Source organism: Dermochelys coriacea, chromosome 7 (assembly GCF_009764565.3).
Source record: "Dermochelys coriacea isolate rDerCor1 chromosome 7, rDerCor1.pri.v4, whole genome shotgun sequence".
NCBI lineage: Eukaryota > Metazoa > Chordata > Testudines > Dermochelyidae > Dermochelys > Dermochelys coriacea.
Window position 1 is genome coordinate 95,305,019 of NC_050074.1, and position 22,133 is coordinate 95,327,151.

Sequence of the window (22,133 nt, forward strand, 5' to 3'; positions counted from 1 at the left end):
TAGTTTGAGAGGTTGTGGAGTCTGTCACACTTATAAGAAATAATTACGCAATCAGTGGAAAAGTTCCTCCTCTGCCTTGGTGGGTCCTGCACATAAGGGCGGATTTGCTTGCCTCAGAGATTCACAGCAGCCCTCAGTTTGCCCACTTTTGCTAGTGACTCAAACCTGCTGTTCACTCCGCTAACCTCATCGCTGGTCAGCATGGGAAAAAGGAAGGAGAACAATCCCCACAGTCTCTGCTGATCCACCATGTGGGTCGGGGAACACCCAGAGACCTTCCCCTCTGGTGGAACCCACAGTCCAGGTCAACTCCTCCTGTGTCTGATCAGGAGTTGGGAAGTTTGGGGGGAACCCGGGCCTGCCCTCTACTCCGGGTTCCAGCCCAGGGCCCTGTGGAATGCAGCTGTCTAGAATGCCTCCTGGAACAGCTGTGCGACAGCTACAATTCTCTGGGCTACTTCCCCATGGCCTCCTCCCAACACCTTCTTTACCCTTACCACAGGATCTTTCTCCTGGTGTCTGATAATGCTTGTACTCCTCAGTCCTCCAGCAGTAATCTTTCTCAATTTCAGCTCCTTGCATGCATGCTATAAACTGAAGTGAGGTCCTTTTTAAACTCAGGTGCCCTGATTAGCCAGCCTCTCCTAATTGATTCTAGCAGTGTCTTAATTGGCTACAGGTGTCCTAATTAGCCTGCCTGCCTGCCTGAATTTGTTCCAGCAAGTTCCTTCTTGTTCTGGAACTGCCTCTGTTACTTTACCCAGGGAAAATGGACCTGCTTAATCTGGGACTAATATATCTGCTTTCAAACACTCTCCTGTAGCCATCTGGCCTGACCCTGTCACATAAGTTAAAATGTTCTTTAATGATTACATCTCATAAACGATTTATTTTCCCAGAAAATATTTTGAAACCAAATTAGATAGTTTAACTTTTTTATGATTGATATCTGAATTCTTAATTTGTGAAATTTTGAGACACTTTGTAGATTGTGGTTTTATTCTATTTTGATAATACATTGCCTCTTAAGTGTCCATTTGGCAAGCATTCTAGGAAATACTAATGTTCTAAAGTCACAGATGCAGTTCTATTTAAAAAAAAAAAATCTCATTGTAAGGTAGCAACCATTGAACCAGGCCTCTCAAAAATCTAGCATAATAATATTGTATGTAGTACTTTAGATGATATGTTTGGTGTCTAAATTTATTGTAATGAGCCTTCTGGCTTATTGTTGAGTACCTTCCCCTCTCCCTGGCTGAGCTAGAGGGAAAGGATCTAACCAGTAGAGGGCTCTGCTGCTCAGTTCAACATGGAGCCACTAGCGGTTCTGTCATCTCCAGAGTGCAGGAAAATGAAGTAATATCCTGAGATCAAAAGGAATCAGGCTAGAGACACAGGCTGTGTATGAGCTGAGCTGGAACAGCTTGTGAGCCTTTAGAGGGAAGATCCTGGGTAGCAGGCAGTTTGAGAGGTAGAACTGAAAGCTGAGACTTAGGAGGTGATGTAGCCTGTTGCTGAAAGAGGACTGCAATAGCATGTGACCTGCAAGCCAGTGGTATGAGGAAATTGCACTATTGGTTGGCAAGAAGATGGTGTAAAGGAATCGCAATGAGATACGGTTACCTTAATTTTTATTGATTTGATTGTAAGAGTTTAAGTAACTGTGACAAAGATATTGGTCTGCTTTTTTTCTGGCAGCTCTAGAAAGGTAATTCTCTGCTACTTCCTCATAACCCATAATTGTTAATGGGGATCCAAGGATATGTCTACACTGCAGTGTAAGCTCAGACTCTGGCTCAAGCCCAAATCCCACTTCCACCTACACACAATTCTATCGGATTTGGGCCTGAGACTCAGGACCGTGTAGGGTGGAGGATTTGAGCTTGGGTCCTTTGGGAGCTCAGGCCCAAACTCCATTGTTCTGCAGCATGAATGCAGCTTGGGCAAGCCCCTCTGGACTCAGGCCCTCAGTCTGCCAACACTATCCTGCAGTCTCATTGGCTGGTGTTTTGTCCTCTCCATCCCAAGCATAGCAAATTGATTCAGCGGAAACAGAAGCACACCCCTTTCCCAGTTGTTCAAGTACAGTAATTCTGTGTTTAACTTTTCCATTTTATTCTGACCGCTGAGAAGCAAATGCATTAAACTCTCTTCTGCATTTGCAATGGCAATTGACGAGAAGAAGTCTTTTGACAAGTGTGCTGCCACCTGGTCATGGGAGCACAGCTACATTTTGGTGAATCTGATGTGAGGAGAGCAAAAATTCTAGGAATGACTACTTGTACCAGGAAACAGAGAAGTAACTGGCAGCCTTGGGGATTCACCAGACCAGTGACCACTGCAGGGAGAGGATTAAGTGGCTCAAGACCAACTATTGGAAAGCCAGTGATGAGAACCACACTTTTGGGAACTTGTCTCTATCCTGATGAGTTTGACTGGTGTCAAAGCAAAGCACAGAGCCACCAACTCTTTATGACAGCTTGGCCAGCCGGGATGGTGACTTTCTCACCCATGAATCCAGTATAAGACTGGAGGGGAGCCAGCAGGCACAGGATGAAGCTACTGAAGTAATTTGCTGAAACCAACTCCCAAGGAGGCTTAGTCACTAGAGCAGCTGCAGATCATCCTGAGTGTCTACTTGGAGGAGCTTTTTGATGCCACCCCTGGAGGAGCACCCTGCTGCAAAACTGGCAGCAGAAATGCAAGAGACAGAAGTCATCCTGGAGTGTGGTAGGTTTGTCTTCATGTTTTTATTAATGTAATAATGGGAGGGGTTTCCAATGCAAAAGTTAATACCAGCCTCTGGTAGCAGCATGTATCTGTGATGGTGGATTGCATGCCAGAAGCTTAGCACCCTCCTCTCTCCGCTCTCCACTATCAACACCATCTGGAATTCAAAATGGAGATCGGGAAGTACAAACTGTGAAACAAGCATTTAAAAACAAAGTTTTAATAGAAACTCACACCTTCATGCTACAATGTGCCAGGGTGTTAAAATATGAACTTTATATTGCTTTCCCTGTTACTATGCTGCTCTGTACCAGCCCAACGGTTTAACAAGCTTCCTGTAAACAGTGAACGGTATTGGGAGGGAGAATGAGTGAAATGCAATGCAATATAATTAAGCTAAATGTAGTCCATGGGCGACAAAATCATTTGCCCAAAAGACAGCTGGGGAGGTGTATGCAGTTCAGAACTGTGCCGAGGGGGCGAAAGGTTGTTGTGGAGTTCTTCGCAAGTCCATATTGGCATATGTGTTTTGCATGCAGGCTGTATCAGAAGCTGTGAGGAGGCAGTAATCCATGTGGGTGCTAATATAACATCTGTTGATTTGCCCCATGACTTTTGACCTAACACCAGGTACTGATAGCTGCAAACCTTTTCCTGTAGCAAGAACTCCAGATAGGCAGACACATTTTGGGGAAGGGCATATTTCTGAGAGTCACCTTGGTACATGACCAAGCCAGTTCACCCATAAATGTGCTGTTCAGTCAGCATAAGTTTTGAAAACTTCTGTGGCATATACGGCTAGTTTGCAATGAACAGCTTGAAATAAAATATCCCTTTACCACTCTGGAACCACAAGAATTATTTTGTCTTCCATAATGTGAGTGCGTGAAATAGAGAGGGCCTTATGTAGTAAGCTACAGTCCACTCCCTCATACGCACACCCAAAAAAGCCCAAGGTGGTTGGCAATTTCTAAACAAAAACAATTTTGATTTTTAACTTACCACTTTCTGTGCACTCTTTTCACTGCAATTAAGCGGGTTGTGTCCATGGAACTTTTAGAATCTGAAGCATTCCTCTCTGAATATATTGAAGTTTAGTTTTACAAAGTGCTTTTTTTTTTTTTTTTTGACCCTGACATTTCACATTTTTCCTATGCTCATGCACTGAACCATCTGAATTACTAAAACAATAACATACTGTTTTATGTCTTCTTGCAGGTCCCTCAACCTGAATTGGCCATTCTGCCTCAGTAACTCAGGCACACTTAGGCCAAACTGAGTCTTGGAACCCTCATGGATAAGTTGAAGAGGAAGTGTTGCCTTGATGAACTTATGGTTGACATTCTGGACAGGGCCAGCAAGCAGGTGCAGTACCAAAGAGAGAAGGATTCACGTCATGTGGAAAGGCACAAGCAGGCTGCAGAGCTTGAGGACAGAATTGCAGTGAGGGAGCATCACAGCTCCTGGAACAGGAGCATCACTTGAGGGAAGAAGACCAAATGTAGCAGAAAGACCTGTTTTGAGAGGCAGCTTTTGCTAATGGCTGCAAGTGTGCAAACTCCTGTGGCGCCTGCTCCTCAGCCTGAGTCCCCTCCACAGTAGCACACACTACAGACCAGGAACACTTTGGACAGTTCCCTGGTTGGTTGGCATATGCAACTGAGACATAAGAGCTGCTGGACATGGAAAATCTACCCACTTGCTGTCCTGCACCCCCATCCAAGCCCCCTTTCCATTGCATACTTCAACCTCCGTGCTGACTCTGGCCCACCTGCAGGCCTCCACACCCGTGCAGTGGCACCAAGTGCAGTCTAAAGGAAGGGAAGGAAAAAAATGCCAGAGGACACGGAAAATTTAGGGGATTGTTTGGATAGCACTGGTTTTACTGTTTGCACTGTTCAGTGTTTGGTTTATGCATTTTGTTTTTATTGGTTTTGGTGTTCTAATGGCAGTTGTAATGTAAAATTTTGAGTTGTTTGTAATACATCCATGTTCACAAATAAAGGCTTTTATTTAATTAAGAAAATGTATTGCCGTTGCTAGGTCACATCATATAATGTGTGTTTTGAATAATAAAGATAAACACATGATAAGGTACAACAGGGAGGTTGTATCTTAATACAATCTTTCCATATGTCTGTGTACAGTAATCCATAATGTAAATGTGCAGCCTGCTTCCATAAAGTCATCTCCTCCTTATGAAAAATTCATGGCAATCGGCTCCCGTGTACTGTGTAATTCACTGTGTACCATGACAGTATATCGCCTTTTCGTTGCATGATGTGATAGTACCTCATGTACTCTAAACAGTGCTGTACAAAAACATTCATAAACTTACTATTCTCCCTCTTCCATTGGCCTATCCAAATCAATGTGGGAACACAGAGTATCCCAGATTTCTGTGCTTGGGTGCATCATGCTCCAGCTGACCTAGGTGTACCAGTTCAGCAATCAATGACTGTCAAAGCTTCATAATCAGGGCAAATGGCTCACATTTGGTTTCACAAAGATGATGAAGAGCATAGCAAGCCACAATAATGAGGACTTCATTGATGACCCAGGCATCTAAGGTGTCTGTAAACCACACCAGCGGGATTTCAGTCTGACAAACGCACATTCAACCACCATTCTGGACCTGCTGAGAATGTAATTGAACCTTCTTTTGATAGGCCGTCTGAGGTCAGGATGTGGATTGATGAGACAAGGCAAAAGGCTGTACATGGAGTCCCCAGGATAATAGTGGGGGTTCTAACTCCCATTTATGACAATGTCATTTGGTGGGAATAGTGTCTCACCCTGTCCATGAATGTAGACTCCTGGTTGCTGGAAAACGGTGGCATCGTGAACTTTTGCAGGCATCCCACGTTGGCATCCATAAATCGGCCTTTGTGGTCTACCAGGGCCTGCATGATAATTGAGTAGTACTCATTGTGATTTATGCACTCGTGTGTTCCTTGAAGAGGGCAAACTATGGGGCCATGAGTCTCATCAAGGGCCAATACAATTTATAAACTCATTCTTTCAAAACCAGCAATTAGTTCAGGGATATTTATGCCCATTACCTTTGGGTAAATCACATGCCTGATTGCCTCAGAAACCTTTGCCATCACTTTACACACAGTTGACTTTCCAACACCAAACTTGTTAGCAAAGGACTTGTAGCAGTCTGAGGTCACCAGCTTCCAGATGGTTATAGCAACCCACTTCTGGCAATATGGCCATCCTCATGCATGTATTGTGATGCTGAAGGGTCAGGGCAAGCTGATCAGAAAGCTCCAGAAGTGTAGCTTCATGTGAAAGGTCTGGACCCGCTGCTGGTCATGCCAGATCCACATATGGAATGGAGAAAACTCACATTAAATATGCTTTATGGATATTGTTGTTTCCCAAACATTCTGTACTTAACCTCGTGGCCTGCATAAGTGATCTTGTGATGTCATAGTATGGAAGAGAACTTTGACTCTGTGATTCTTAGGTCTAAGGCAGATGTTATTTAGTTGGCACAGAGGAATGTTGAACCGCTTTTATTTACTAGAGAAGGAAGTGAATGTAACACGGCACAGTAGGAAATAATCTAATGCTTTCTGCTACCTTCTTCTACCTCATCCTTTCTCCCTATTTGTCAGTAACAGTGTGAATGAATTGACTGAGAATGTAAAGGTTCAGGTTTGTAGTACATTTCCCAATTCATGACTAGAATGAAGTATCTGATGCATTAAATTTAATTAAATGAAGCTTGATCACTCATAAAATCAAGGACTTTTCCATCTCAATTTTAGGAAGATTACCCACTCCATGTCCTTATCAGCAGGATGGTGCCCTGCATAACATTCTCAAGTGCTTTGTCTTAAGTTTAAACAACATGGCAGCAGGGATTCCATCACTTCCTTAAGAATATTCTATTGTCTAATTGACCTTGTTAAAACTTTTTCTTGGTGTCCAGCCTTAAAAGTTCCTTTGCTTGGTTTCATCCTGTTGCATATTATTCCTTCTCAAACAATTCTTCCATTTCCCTTATATTGGTGTCCTTTAACTGTGTAAAGATTTTTAATCCTATTCCCCTGTAGCCTTTTTTTAAGACCAGCTATATGTATATATTTAGTTTATTAACCTGATATGCTAAAAAAAAAAGTTAGTTTGTGTTTATTTAAAGAAACTGGAATCTTCCATGTAAAATCTCCTCGGTTAAATTTGTAGATTTCTAGGTTAAATTTATAGATTCTTTCTAATTGTGTGTGTGTGGGGGGGGGGGGGGTGGAGAGGGGGGAATTCCACCTAATTTTTATCTAACCTTTTCCACCAACTTGCCCACACTGAGTATCCATTCTTTATAAATACTATATTACAGTGGCAGGATAGTGGATTAGGTAGTTGATGCAGTAGTTTGATCTCTAAGCATGTAACCTGATGTCCTTCTGGTGAAGTTAAGACATGCATTTCTGTTGCCTCATGTTAAGTTTTCAATTTAAAATGTGTGGTTATACCCATTGTTGTATGAAATGTAGTTGTAGCCATGTCGGTCCCAGGATATCAGACAGATAAGGTGGGTGAGCTAATATCTTTTAGCAGTGATGCTCGGAGTACCTTTCCCAGACCTGAAGAAGAGGTCTGTGTGGCTCAAAAGCTTGTCTTTCTCATCAACAGAGGTTGGTGCAATAAAAGATATTACCTTGCCCACCTTGTCTCTCTAGTTATACCCATTTCAGCCTCAACAAATCCTTGAACTGTAGCTAGGGTTTTGTGAGTTAAACTAGAACCAGAGTTTCCTCTCCAAATAATTTGAAATTTGTCATTTTAATTTGAGGTCAAATTTAATCCTTAAAGATTCAAAAAGCAGAAGGCTAAATAAAAAAGAATCTCAAATTAATATGGCTTAATCATGATATTTAAAAGATATCACTTGAGGTTTTTTGGTGCCTGACTCAATATTCTTGAACTTGAGGCTGGAAGAACTACCCCCCTTAGCTCTCTTGCATTGCCTTGCACCCTGTTGTGTACCTTTTATAATCTGAGAGTTTGCCTCTGCCCTGTTAGACTTCCATAGAGGAAAGCAACAATGCTCTGCTGGGAAGCTCTGGGTGCCTAAGCACTGATTGCTTCTGCACCATGTATGTTCAGAGAAGCCCTATGTCGGAAAATGAAGGTAGAAGCTGGAAACAAAGAAATACAATTTTAAAACTCTGCATGTCACTCTTTATCTTCTCTCTCCACCACCCCCCCACCACCCACCAAAATGTGTGGGAGGAGGGGTTATTTCCAAATCCTAATTAAATGTAGGTAATGTTACTGCGGTAAGAGTTATACACACTTGTTTAGAGAGAAGTATATGTTAAAACTCTTAGCGTATATTATTTTGAGCAGTCCCATGTATTATCCCTTTTAACACTATATTTATAAATATCACAATTATAATTTATCTTGATTTATTATAAATGTTAAAAAGTATCATGGAGGAAAAAGTGTGCTTGTGTTATGAAATGACTATATTGTAAAAGTGTTTTTCTTTCTGTCTTTTCTTTTAGGACCGGAATAGGCCCTATGACACTTTTAACTTGCACTCTTTGGAAAATTCCTTAATGGATATGATAAGGACTGATCATGAGCCTCTGAAAGGTAAACACTACCCTCCCAGTGGCCCACCAATGAGTTTCGCTGATATAATGTGGAGGAATCATTTTACAGGTTAGGAATATTCATATGTCCATGCTTGCTTGGTGTTTAAACAAAAATCAACTTTTCAATAATTGCTATACATTTTCTGCTAGTAAACCAAGTGGTGAATATTTAAAACTGCTATTCGCCCATCTAAAAAACATGACTCAATCTCAGATGACCAAGGCTAAATGTGTGTGAATGTAGTATGCCATATGTGCAAGATGATGAATTCCAATGTTATATAAGCTTTAGTTTTATAGAGGCTTGTTTTTCAGTCTTAAAAAATTGCTCAGTAAGGTTTTCAACTTCAGTCTATTTCAGAAAACAAGCAATTAACAAGAGTCCAGTTCAATTTTTAATTTTGTGTAATTTTTTATAGTAGACCATTTTGCATGAATCATTAAATTAGAAGATAGTGATCTAAAATATCCCCTTTATCATGGATATTAAAATAGAATTTAAAGAATATCTTGCACGTGTGCGTGCGCGCATGCACACACACACCTCTGTATCCTAGCAACTGTAGTAATACTTGTGTGATCCAGTGTGAGATCCAAGTTTGACAACTGGTATTGTGATCTCCAGACTGGCATTGCTGTGAAAGCACTATGCTCAGCAATAGAGAGAGATGGGGTTTTATGTCTCTCACCTAACCAGACAGTTGAGTGATGGTGCTGACAAGCTCCAAAGTATGATGGCTGTGACACAGGACTGCATGTGTAGTGTCAGAAAACTGAAGGAATGGAACTTTGAGTTTTGAAAGGGTAAAGAGAACTCGGAGGGAAAAAAAGATTAAAAAGATGTATCAAAAGGAAAAATTTCTTGCTAGTGTGATTTATACACAGTAGATTCAGTTCTTGCATCAGACGAGTATACAAATTGTCATGTGTATGGCACTCAATCAGGATGTGACATATAGGAACAGACTACTTGTCTATCAAGTACAATATCCTGACTTGAGCAGTTGTTACTACCCAATACTTTCATTATCTCTGCATGTATAACTACAATTGTTGTTGGTGCTAAAGTTGGGTGATAATTGCAATTAACTCAATATTTGCTCATTCAAAGACTGTTACTACTTTCCATCCTCAAAGTAAAAATCCTTAGCAATTTTGAAACAAGGATGTGCAGCTATTCTCAAATTAAACAAGTCAGCAAAGATTACAAAAAGACAGATGGATCTGTAAATTGATTTTTAGCATGAATTAAAACCCAAATGGATGAATTGGAAGTAGTGTAACTTATTTGCTTGGTGGATTCAGGGAAATATTGATGATTGATTACTTCTTCAGGAGCAGATCTGCCCTTTCAACTGCAGGGGTACAGATGAAACTACTTCTACCACTCAGCTGATGCCACATGAGTGAGTGGTCTGGGGAACTTTTTGTTTACTAATTCATGCAATTGTACTTTTACATGCAGAGATAATGAAAAAGGATCTTGAGATCATAGTGGATCACAAGATAAACATGAGTCAACAGAGTAACATTGTTGCAAAAAAAGCAAACCTTATTCTGGGATGTATTAGAATGAGTGTTGTAAGCAAGACATAAGTAATTCTTCCACTCTACTCCATGTGGATTAGCCTCAGCTGGAGCATTGTTTCCAGTTCTGGGCATCACATTTCAGGAAAGATGGGGACAAATTGGAGAAAGTCTAGAGAAGAGCAACAAAAATGATTGATTAAAGGTCTAGAAAACATGACCTATGAGGGAAGATTGAGAAAATGGATTTATTTAGTCTGGAGGAAAGAAGATGGGTGTGGGGGGGAGGGGATAAGAGACTGTTACAAGGAGGAAGGGAAAAAATTCTTCCTATCTCTGAAGATAGGACAAGAAGCAATGGGCTTAAATTGCAGAAAGCGTGGTTTACGTTGGACATTAGGAAAAATTTCCTAACTTTTAGGGTAGGTAGGCACTGGAATAAATCTTTGTCATTGGAGATCTTTAAGAGCAGGTTAGACAAACACCTGTCGGGGATGGTGTAGACAATACTCAGTCCTGCTAGTGCAGGGCACTGAACTAGATGACTTTTCGAGGTCCCTTCCAGTCCTATGATTGTATTTTTTACACACACACACACACACACACACACACACACACACACACACACACACACACACACACACACACACACACAAATATTTGAGGGCAGCAGGAACTAAATTTTTCCACTGTTGATCTAAGATTCAGGTATCCATGGTGAGACTGTGAGTTGGTTTCTAATTAAAACAGCTACAGTATGTTTGTAAGTACAGTATGTGAAAAGTTAATAAATATATCTTTATGTGGAATACAAAAAAAGTTTCAGAACAGGCAAATCTCAGTCAGCTGTCATGGATAATGTTTTGTGTTCTGTGCAAAGGGTAGTTGCCAAGTCATCAGCAAGGATAGAACATGCTCTCCTAGCCAGTCGGATCTAGTAAGTGGAGTTTTTCCACAGATGCTGCTATCCAGGGCCAGCACTGGTAGGTAATCCAGAAGAACTTTCAAACTGCAAACTGTCTGGATCTGTGAGGGCAGGTAACTTCAGTCAAAGGGGGACCAGGCAGATGGTTCTTCAAAGTGTTTCCCTCTGCCCACAAACATAATCTGTCTTCCTAGGATTCAACTTCAGGCAGTGCTTCCTCTTCTGTAGATGCTGGAGTATGTTCTGTCTTATTCAAACAAGCTACTACAATTCATTTAATGGAAAGTAATACTCTCATAATAAGTAACTGAAAGCTTCAGAGAGACTGGCGGGTGGTTTACGACTACTCTCAGTAAGTGGACATATCTCATTTAGCTCACTAGGTAGAGCTACCACTCCAAAATCCAAACATTCCAAGTTTGTTTCAATTGGGTTGGATTGCTCCCAAATTAGGGTATCTTTCATTTGAGAAGATTACCTTTTTAGTTAATGAATTGCTCACCCTTGGTGAAATAGGCTAACTTGCCTAAATTACTCCTGCTAGTATGCACTTACATATCAATTGGTTTTATTAATCGTACTAGTTCTAGTATTATTGTACAAGCTTTCAAACAGATGGGAGAGGTGAAAAGACATAGCAAAAGCACTGTTTTTGGAAAATAGAGGCAAGCATTAGCTCATTCTAGTAAAAAGTTTCACTCTGCCTTCCAAACTATACAAATCTTGGAAGCTTCAGGCCTGTTGCAGAGCCAATATGACTATTTCAGAGAAAATGTCAGCCTGCCAGTGGGCAATGAACAAACTTTTCAGCAAATATTCAGCCTTTTTTGAGATGGCCTATTCATATTCACACTTATGTGATACCTTGCTCCCAGCACTGCAGAGCTTCAGAAATCTTCTGGGAAAGTGGTGTCTACTTGGGCCACAGGAGCCCTGTCATTTGCCAATACTCTTTTGAAGTAGAGATAATAAAACAAAAGTGTGGCCCCCAGCTGCTTCTGTTCCTTCCTTTTCAAGGGCCAAATGGGAATGTAGGGATTTTCTCTCTGCCTAAAATGTTTTTTGTTTTTGATTTTTACCCCCAAGGGAGGGGTGTGGGTTGGTAGTGGGAGGTGATTCCAAATTCCTTTGGGTCTACTTTAGTTGTGCCATTACATATCTAGCCAAGATTTTCAAAAATAGGACCATAAAGTTAGGCCTAAGATCTTGGTCCTAGGTTTTTACTTTGAACTAGGGTTCTGGAGTACAACCAGAAGGTCTAATTGACTTTAAGGATTCAGATATGAAGGGCATAAGTGGTGTGCGGTACATCATTCTCTCTTGGGAGATATCTCAGCCCCTTGTGCTCTGCCATTTGTTCAATGTGGGGAAAATCCATTCCTGGATCACTGCACTTGTAAGACCATCAATCACAGGCCTGTACTAAAAGGCAGTGAAGGCACCATGCCTTTTTTGGCTCTGACATATGATGAGGTGTTTGTCCACTTTGTGCTGGGATACTTTGAGTTTGTCTCCTTTGTGCTTGGTTCCAACAAAATTGGTAAAGAACAGGACAGAAAAAGTGCAAAGGGATCTTCAGTGCTGGAATTCTCAGCATCAACCTGGAAAAAGAAAGAAAGGGGTAAAAAAAATTCAAGTGTCTAGAGTATGCAGTTGAGTTATTTGCAATGGCACTGCCAATGCAAGGAACTCATTCAGCTTTACCCATTTTCCTGGTCACTAGGATTCCTGGTTCTTCTCCAGCAATAGTCAATGTTAGTCTTTCGGCACTATCTCCAGAGCATAGACTGGTTCTTTTTTAAAAAACAAAACAAAACAAAAAAAACAACCAGGAGTACTTGTGGCACCTTGGAGACTAACTCTAAGGTGCCACAAGTAGTCCTGTTCTTTTTGCGGATACTCTGCAACCTGGTTCTTTTTTAGTGCACTTTTCTGGGGGGAAACTCAATAACCAATTCTGATGTGGCTGGACTCAGATGGAGTCTCTGATACTCTGTTCTGTAAGTTTTCCTAATCTGCCTGGTGTGGGCTTATAGGCCCTCAGGCTCAGCTCTTGGATCAGGAATGCGTCAATATCCTGGGCTCTTACACGCTCTTGGGCTCCAAGAGGTTCTTTCAGCTTCTCCAGCCTCTTGGAGCACCTCATTTCAGGCCCCTTCCCTTTCCCTCCCTCTAGCACAGTGACTAGCTGGCCACACTGATAATTTTTCTTTGCAGCCATCAGGATCTGGGGATCCTCACTTTCTGCATCTCCCAAGTCAGTTAAGGTGTCATTTCCCAGTCACTTCTTGTGCCACCTGACCAGTTTCAATATCTGTGGCCTTGTCCCCTCTTTTGGCCAATATTCCTAACCACCTGTCATATTCAAAGGAGGAAGAAGGGGAAAGGACTTGGAACAACCTTTTTTATGGTGAGCAAAAGGATTTCTTCAGCCTCAAAACATCTAAGCATATATGTGTGACAGACTTGCAAATATCCTATAATATCCACAACAAATATTATAGCATTAAGATAAACCTTACTGAATTAGAGTTAATACCTTTCAAGGTACATTGTATTAAAATGCAATTAGGTATGTGCTGTTGTGGCACTGTGTGTACGTTCCTCAGTATAGAGGCGTGATCCTAATGAACGTCCTCCATTACCCACTGTGACAAGGTCAGGCCAGATGGCTACAGGAAAGTGATAGAAGGTAGATACATTAGCCCTAGATTAAGCAGGTCTCTTTTCCCTGAGTAAGATAATGGGCTGTTCCTGAACAATCAGGAAGTTGCTGGAACCAATTATGGCAGGCAGGCTAATTAGGACACCTGGAACCAATTAAGAAGCTACTAGAATAAATCAGGACAGGCAGGCTAATTGGGGTACCTGGTTTAAAAAGGACCTCACTTCAGTTAGTGAGGCACATGCAAGGAGCTGGCAGCAAGAGGGTGCAAGGAGCTGAGAGTGAGAGGGTGTGCTGCTGGAGGACTGAGGAGTACAAATGCTACCTGGCATCAGGAGGAAGGTCCTGTGGTGAGGATAAAGAAGTTGTTGGGAGGAGGCCATGGGGAAATAGCCCAGGGCGTTGTAGCTGTCACACAGCTGTTGCAAGAAACACTGTAGACAGCTGTGATCCACAGGGTCCTGGCCTGGAACCTGGAGTAGAGTGGGCCCGGGTTTCCCCCGCCCCCCCCATCCCGCCAGCTCCCTATTGGATACAGGAGTTGTTGTCCTGGACTGTGGGTCCCACCAGAGGGGAAGGTCCTCCAGAGATTGTTCTCCTTCGGTTTCCCCATGCTGGCCGGTGATGAGATTAGCTGAGTGAACGGCAGGTTTGAGCCACTAGCAAAAGTGGCCAAACTGAGGGCTGTCTTGAATCTCTGAGGTGAGCAAATCCACCAATAAGCGCAGAACCCACCAAGGCAGAGGAGGAACTTTGTCACACAGCCTTTGAAGTCCCCCTGGGGGGAGGTATGCATATACTAGTTCAAACTGGATTCTCCAGAGACCGAGACACAGAAGACTTTTGGATAAATAGCTTTAGTTTATACTGACTGAAGGCCGCCTTCCTGATCCAGCAAATGGACAGGATCCCTGGTCCACAGAGGACCCCAGTGATTAGGGGAGGATTGGAAGGATTTGGCCTACTGAGGCCTCATAAGACAATGTACTTGTCCTGAGCTGAAGCTCTGATGGACTTGTAACCACAAGGATGCCCTTAAGGTGGTGTATTAAAACACTGCATTTCCTAGAGCCAGTATGAAAGTTGGGAGGAATTCCGCTGAGCTTATTAGCATACATGTAGGTTCTTTTATTGTTTTTTTTAATGTTTTCTCTGTAATGCTTTTTACCTTAAGAATAAAGTGGGCTTGCTTAGAAACTGCTACATGGTACCTTACGTTTGTAGCAATTGGACTGTTGCCTGCTTCTGAAGAGAAAGTAAGCAGGTGTCCTGTCTGTGCTGGAAAGGACATAATGAAGGCAGGGGAACTGTCCAGTCTGGAAATACCACAGTCAGAAGGGAGAGAGGCCGGCGTCTCAGTCTGAGAGGAGAAACAGTTGGGGAGCTGAAAGCCAAGCCTTACTGAACCACTGAGGGGAAATTTGCAGTTGCAGTTTCTCTGAACTGTGACAATATAGTCACTGTTTCTCTTTCACAACCACTTTCAGAAGTTTCAGAGACTATTACAACATATGTCCAGGGGACCTGGATTTGGAAAGTTCATTTGACCAGGAAAAGATAAACTGGGAGTTTGACATCTGAAAGTCCCAAAGGAAAAGGAAACTCTCTCCCTATTAATGATGATCTACTGGACATGGCTAAGGACATTTGGTTGATATTAGCCTTGTTCAGAGCCAGATGTAAGAGGGCAGATTGCCTTCATCAGGTGCCAGGATAGAGGGGGCAATATACCCTAACCTGCCCTTCTTCTAACTCATTAATGGTGTCGGAGCTAATGAAAGGAGGAGAGATCCCAAGACAAGTTTGGGCTATCATATCAGACAAGGATGCCAAAAAGATTGGCTTTTGGATGAGGAAAGGGTACTTTAGGTATCTCCATGGTCAAATTCTGTCATGGGCAAGATACCAATTTAATCTAATGGGCCATCTTCTTGAGGAGCAGATAAAGGAGCTGGTGACTAAGGAGCATGTAGTATCCACCCACATCCTCTAGGCAGTTGAAGTTGCTTCAGACTATTCATGGCATCAGCCATTTCTTTCAAATGATACTTTTGCCTCTTTTTGAATTAGGTCTTTCATCTAAAGCTTAGTCTTATGTGAGACCTCCTGTTCAAGAGGGAAGAGTCTTTTCAGCCTCAAGATAGGCAAGATGCTGGAGAAAATGGAAGGACATTAATTCCACAGCTAGGTCTTTCTGACTCTTCCAACAAGGTCAGAGAGAGGCATCCTCTTCTGGTGTCATCCTCAGGCTTCCAGCCTCAATTTGTGAAGATATCGCCTCAAAAACATCAGAAGAAGCAATAGTAAACATCTGTGATGAGGCAGCTGAACAGTGATGAGTCAGCAGAGTGGTATGCTGAATCTGCTACAATGTTGTTGGTTTTTCCCTCTGTTGTGCTCAGGAAAATGCAAAGTCATCAGCAGGAGATTGTGTGGCAATTCAGAGGAGAGTTAGAAAAGTGGGTCACAGAAGAAGGATGTCTGGCCCCTAGGAAAAGTGTGTCATATGAAAGCAAGTTGAATGATATGGAGACCCTTAGGTGCTAGAGGCATACAGCCTTAGTAGATGAAGCACCTACAGTGCATGCCTCAGTGCACCAGTTGTACCCTAGTTACTGGGGACTTGCAAGACAGTTTGGTACTGCAGCACATTAGAGACCTTACAAAAAATCTACAATTACACATTTAATTACCATAAAGTGCTGGGTACAAGAGATGCTGGGCTTGAATATACTGTTTAGGTCTTCCTCGTGTTGCCTCTTATCCTGTTTTAGTGATCCTCCTCAGGCAAAATTTCTCAGAGCAACGATAAGCTCTGATAAATATGTGGGCCTTGGAAGAAGTGCCTGAGCTATACAGAAGAAAAGCTCACAGGCACCAAGAGGTATATTCCTCAAGTATAAATATGCAGAGACAACACACTCAAAACATAGTTAAGATGGGTTTTACTGTTTGTGAAAACTTAGAAAATAGCATACATACTATTTCTATTTCCCTATTGCAACTTAGCACATCTTTGTAAGATAAATATTTGCTGAGCACTTTCCCATATACCTATGTTAGTCTGTGATTGTTTGAGACTCTGACTACATATACATCAAATACTCAGAGGCAAGATGTTTTCCAAGCATACTTTAGTAACTTTGAATGTCCTCCCTTTCATCTAAATTTTCAGTGCTATATCACATTAATATTGCCTTGGGTATTTAATTCCAAGTTTGCAATGGTAATAGAGAGACTTACCTGTTTTTAAAAGGCTTACTGGGTTAGTGGAGACTAAGGTAAGACAATGTTTTCCTTTGCCTCCATATACAATAGGACCCATGTAAACTAGCAAACTATAAACTCTTTTTCTCTCCTATCTGATCTTTATTCTCCTTCCTGTTGTATTGTGTTATTTCAGTCAATAAAAATATTTTAAAGTTTTAACGTTTTATAATTTGAAGTTATTCTATACAAAGATACATATTTTTCTATGGATGAAAACTTTGTTTCTTATTAGAAATCTATTTAGAAGCCAAAAATAAATGACTGACTGATCTCCTTTAAAAACAAGTGTGATTTGAATACATTTTTAAAGGCCATGTTGTGGTATCTTAGCTTCCCGTATTCTGAAAGGTAGTCAAGAATAACATTGGAGAATAAATCTCTGTAGTTGGTATGGCAACTAGTACAATTCTATCTAATTATTGTAAATTGTACATTTAACTGCTATTCCCGTTCCATCCATATACAAATATATAAATAGCAACAATATTACTTTTCTAGTCCTTATAGTGATTCCATGGGGGTCAGATGTACAACTGCTACAATTATTTAAGTTGTTTAGTTTATCCAGGCTATATTGTTAATTAATCTCATAGGTTTTGTGAGTATAGTGGCATCTGTCGCAGAAGGGACAGTCAATTTTCCATCCTACTCTTCAGTTAATTGCTGGCTTTTAGCTTGAAGCCCACTTTCTGTTCTAATTCTTTGGAGAGTGCTTTGGCAAAGAAATGAGTCTTATGGCATGACCGAAGGAAGATGAGAGGAAATGAGAGAGGATCGTATATTTGTGTTCTCTCAATCTGCAGATGAACTTTATTTATGTTGCACTAAATTTCACAATTCCCCATTCAAGTGAAATGAATGTTCCTAAATTTGTTTTATGTTGGAATATCGGCTCTAAAAATAGTATTCAGTGGTCAATTCTTCACAACACTTGCTGTAGAAAAACTAGTTGCAACATACTATCCATTAATGTTTCATTCCCTTGACACACCCTACCAGTGCCCTTCCTGTAAATATTGATGGAGAAGGGACACTGAGGAAAAAACAAAAAAACAGAGGCTAGTTCAGTAGTTCAAAGAGAAACAAAATACATGTTTCCTCTAATCTTTGCACTAGGTTAAAGGACTTTTTTTTCTTTTTCTACCTGTGTGTGGACACCTATTGCCATCCTCGATCAAACCAAATGGTCCATCTAGTCCAGTATCTCGACTCTGACAATTGTACCAGAAGATTTAGAGTAAGTTGCAACAAACCACATAGTAGAAGACTATGGAATAACCTGCCCACAAGGGAAACTTTTTCCCATTCCCATCATATGGTTGTTTGGTTCTACCCTAAAGCATGAAGGTTTATAACCCTCTTCTTAAGTTTGATTTTTATTTATTTTTTTTTATCTAATGTAACTGTGCCATGAGCATGTTTACCACTTAATTGCCTACATCCAGTGTATTTATTCTTTGACATGTTTCCCTAGATGCTGAGTCTTTTTTATTTTTTTCTTTGTTAGGTTGGGGATGCAGACATTAACTGATACTTTTTTAAAATCTTCCCTGCCACATCTTCTCATTGATTTATGGCTTCATGTGCATCTGCACCTCTAATAACTCTATTTTATCCTTCCTACTTTAAAACCCAGCATCTTATAAAGAAAATTGTACAATATTTTAAAAAAGATTTATGGGGGAAGTTAATTTTTCTCTAGTAAGGTTATAAAATTTGCCTTCTTTAAACTTTTAATAAAAGAAGCTTAACCAAGATGTCTAACACAGTGTTGATGCTACACAAAAGATACGTATGGAGGGTGGAGAGGAAGACTTGCCTTTCTTCTTTGACTGAAGCCATAATTCCTGTTTTATTTTCCTATTCAGTAGGATTTATTGTAAAATTGATGTAGTAGATGCAATAATATTATGAAAACTGTGACCATTTATGAGCTAAATATACTTTTGCTGCTTGAAGAGCCTCATATATTACATGTGGCATCTATATAACAGCAGCATGAGTATTTTGGCTATGAGGAATATGTGGCTTGTTAATAAATATTTTATTGCTCTTTCTTGCTCCTGGCTTTCACTACTCAATAACAGCATATCTTTTTGTCTATTCAATGAAAGTTAGAAGAACTTACTCAATAACAAGCTTAAACTGTCTACGCCTCTGCTTCTTCACATTAATACAAACTAGTTTCATAACTAGTGATTGTCAGACATGTACAGTGCAGTGAGAAAATGATCACATACCATGACAACTATAATGAATAGATCCTCATGTCTGGTTGTGGTAAACAGTAGTCTCCATATTCTGTGAGCACACATTAGGTTGACACACACATTGTAGGTTAGAAATAGGTGCTTAAATGATAGTTGCTTCTTGATACTTTCAAAACTGGGAAGCATCCAAATGGAGTTGAATTTTTTGTAAACCTCTAAAATGCATGTTATGGAAATACAGCAGACCCTTAACTATAGCACTGCTGCTGTTACTGTTGTAATTCTTTTGCCCAGTACGTTGGTACAGTGCTGTGTAAGTATTAATTGTGTATAGATTGAATAAGCAAGCATGTGCTGAAAATCTGGCTGCCCTTATTCCTAGTCTTATACATTACTGGTTATTGTGTAACTGGAGAGTATCCTTGAAAAGATGCAATTATTAAAATAAATAAATAAAATTTCCCTTCTCTGCTGGAAACATGTGGAGTCATTAACCGAAATCCATTCAGCTGAGGTCACATGCACAGATTTATGTAGTGATTTCTTAACCTTTAGGTTTTTCTGCAATCTGACCTTTTTGTTATGAATGTTAGTTGAGAATGGACTTCTGATTTTTGAAAGATTTTTTTTTCTATTTTAAGCCATGATATTTTCCCCTTTGTTTCCTAGAAGACATGATACATTGTTTTGAAATCAAAACATGGCATGGCTGTCTATATTTTAATTACTGTCTTGATTTCTGGTGGAGAGGGAGAATTACTTATGTGCCTGTTGGAGCTTTGAGGAGTTCTTCCTTCTACTTTCAAGGCACTCTCCTATAGCTATCATTCTTCCAGCTGAAAAACTGGTTTTGAAAGGTATCTGTTCAGGTTCTCAATTTCATCCTGCTTAAAGGATAAAGGCACTCTCTATGGCTGAGTGCCACTTCTATATTACTCCTAACCATTGCTTCTCTGGTGAGCAGTTGATTTGAAACTGGAAATCAAATCAAAGTTTTAAATATGGCTTTGCAGAGCACTACTACTAAGTGACATGGCTTCTAATTTCAAATTGCATGGACTCCAAGTAAACAATAAGCAACTCTCATTAGGATGGGATAAATCAAAATATATTCTTGTTTAGGCAATTGTAAACTAAAAAATTCCTAATTTTAACCAGGAAGAACAGGTGGTACATAGTTTTCTTTACCAAAACTTTTTCTTATCTAACTCTGTCCTAAGAAGGTGTACAAATGCAAACATATTTAGGACCCTTTTATAGTATTGGCAACTATATTAATCACTACTATGTAATACAAATGTTGAAGCTTTCAAGATAAATTTAGCATTGGTCATGAAATTTAATTTTAGTCACCATCATTTTTATCCATTCCTTTGGAATGTAATGTATTACAACATTAATTGAATACATGTATAATATTACTAACTTTCTTGAACAAAATGAATTGATGCATATGAGGCCATGTTTTATGAATGTAAGGAATTCTACTTTTTACAACTCTTAAAGTGTGCAGATCCATTTTACAGTACATCCAAACGTGATGTTGAAACTGATAGGCTAGCCTGCTGCCAGTCTTAATTTGTAACTAGTGCGACTATTGTCCTCTTATAATTTGTAACTAGTATCAAAAATTACTCTGAGAGCTATGCTGGCAGGGGTTCTTACTCCTGTTAGGATAACCTAAGCTGGCAGGTCAAAGGGTAGGGATCAAACAAAATGCAGTCCTTTCTTCCTCAAGGATGGGGGTTGAGTGATGGGCCAACAACCTGCGCTCATTTTATCTTTAAAAGTTAAAATACAGAAATAAAGCAAGATAGCCATTCCAGCATACATCATGCCAAAGTAATGGACTCTTGCTTAATAGGAATTGAGTCTTGGTGAAAGCTGCCAAGACTCTGAGAAGTTCTTTACTAAAGATGAAACAAACTATGAAAGTAGGTTTCTGGAACATGAGGCCAATGGCTCTAACACCAAACCCATGCAGGTGATGGAAGAAATGGATGAATATAATCTCCGGAGCCTTGGAATAAACAACTGTTGATTCCAGGAGCTGAAAAAAAGCAATTCAAAAATGAAAATAGTCTTAATATATGCAGGGATTCAAAATGGTTGTCACTCTGAAGGAGTAGCTTTAATTAAGACTTGCAAAGAAGAAAAATCACTTATACACTGGGACCTAATTAACAGCTGATCTCTCAAAACTATATTTCAAACACAATAAATGAAAATGGCAATATTACACTGAAATGGAAACTCCACAACATAAAGGGTACGTCTATAGTATGAAATTATTTCGAAATTATTCTATTTGAATTTTCAGAAGCTATTTTATACATTCGTTCTTCTGTGTCCCCACTAAAGCGTGTGAATTCGGCAGAATGCATCCACAGTACCAAAGCTAGCATCAAATGTCGGAGCAGTGCACTGTGGGTAGCTATCCCACAATTCCCGCAGTCCCCGCCGCCCATTGGAATTCTGGGTTAAGCTCCCAGTGCATGATGGGGCAAAAACATTCTCGCAGGTGTTTCTGGGTGTGTCATCAGTTGCTCCTCCCTTTGTGAAAGCTATGGCAGACAATCATTTTGCGCCTTTTTGATGTGCAGACACCATACTGCTTTCAGCAGACGGTGCACCGCTTCTCTCCTGCTACTATGAATCCACCTCTCATTTCCTCTCGTCTTCCTATGTAATCTCTACTATCTACTCTTTCTCTTCTTCATCAAACACTTCTGCTGCCAACTCTGCTTGGCCATCATGAACAGAGCAGCACAGCTTCCGCTGCCAATTCTGCTCTCCTGCTATTGCTGCGCTTCCGAGCTTCTCCATGTTGTCTGTCCTGGGCTCCCACCTCCGTGAAAGCTACAGAAGATAACCATTTACCGCTTTTTTTTTTTTTTTTTTGCTACCATGAACCGAACAGCACCTCTTCTGCTGCCACTCTGCTCTCCTATGTTTCGCGCCCTTTTCCAGGATTACCCATGCCATAGCCATAGCCATGGAGCCCGATCAGATCTCTGCTGCAGTTTTGACCATTGTAAATACCTCTCATGTTATCTAGCAGTATGTATAGTACCTGCAAAACCGGGCAAGGAAGCGACAACAGCGCAATTACGATAGTGATGAGGACGTGGACACAGACGTTCCTAGAAGCATGGCATGTGGCAATTGGGAGACCCTGGTGGTGTTGGGCC

General features: G+C 40.7%; 1 protein-coding gene and 1 long non-coding RNA gene across 20 annotated transcripts in view; both read left to right on the forward strand.

The window, feature by feature from the left end:
- The window catches only part of CPEB3 (cytoplasmic polyadenylation element binding protein 3), a 187,054-nt gene that overhangs the window by 41,805 nt on the left and 123,116 nt on the right, over positions 1-22,133 (forward strand). For 10 of the 19 annotated variants that reach the window (XM_043519725.1, XM_038410924.2, XM_038410928.2 and 7 more), the window contains one exon: positions 8,253-8,412. In XM_043519725.1, the coding sequence (XP_043375660.1) occupies positions 8,253-8,412 (160 nt within the window). The remainder of the gene's footprint in view (positions 1-8,252; positions 8,413-22,133) is intronic. The other 9 variants (XM_043519728.1, XM_038410930.2, XM_038410932.2 and 6 more) reach the window with 1 other exon arrangement.
- Positions 837-4,756, forward strand: LOC122461182. Its single transcript, XR_006282970.1, has 2 exons — positions 837-2,730; positions 3,949-4,756. It is a non-coding gene; the product is annotated as an uncharacterized LOC122461182 (long non-coding RNA).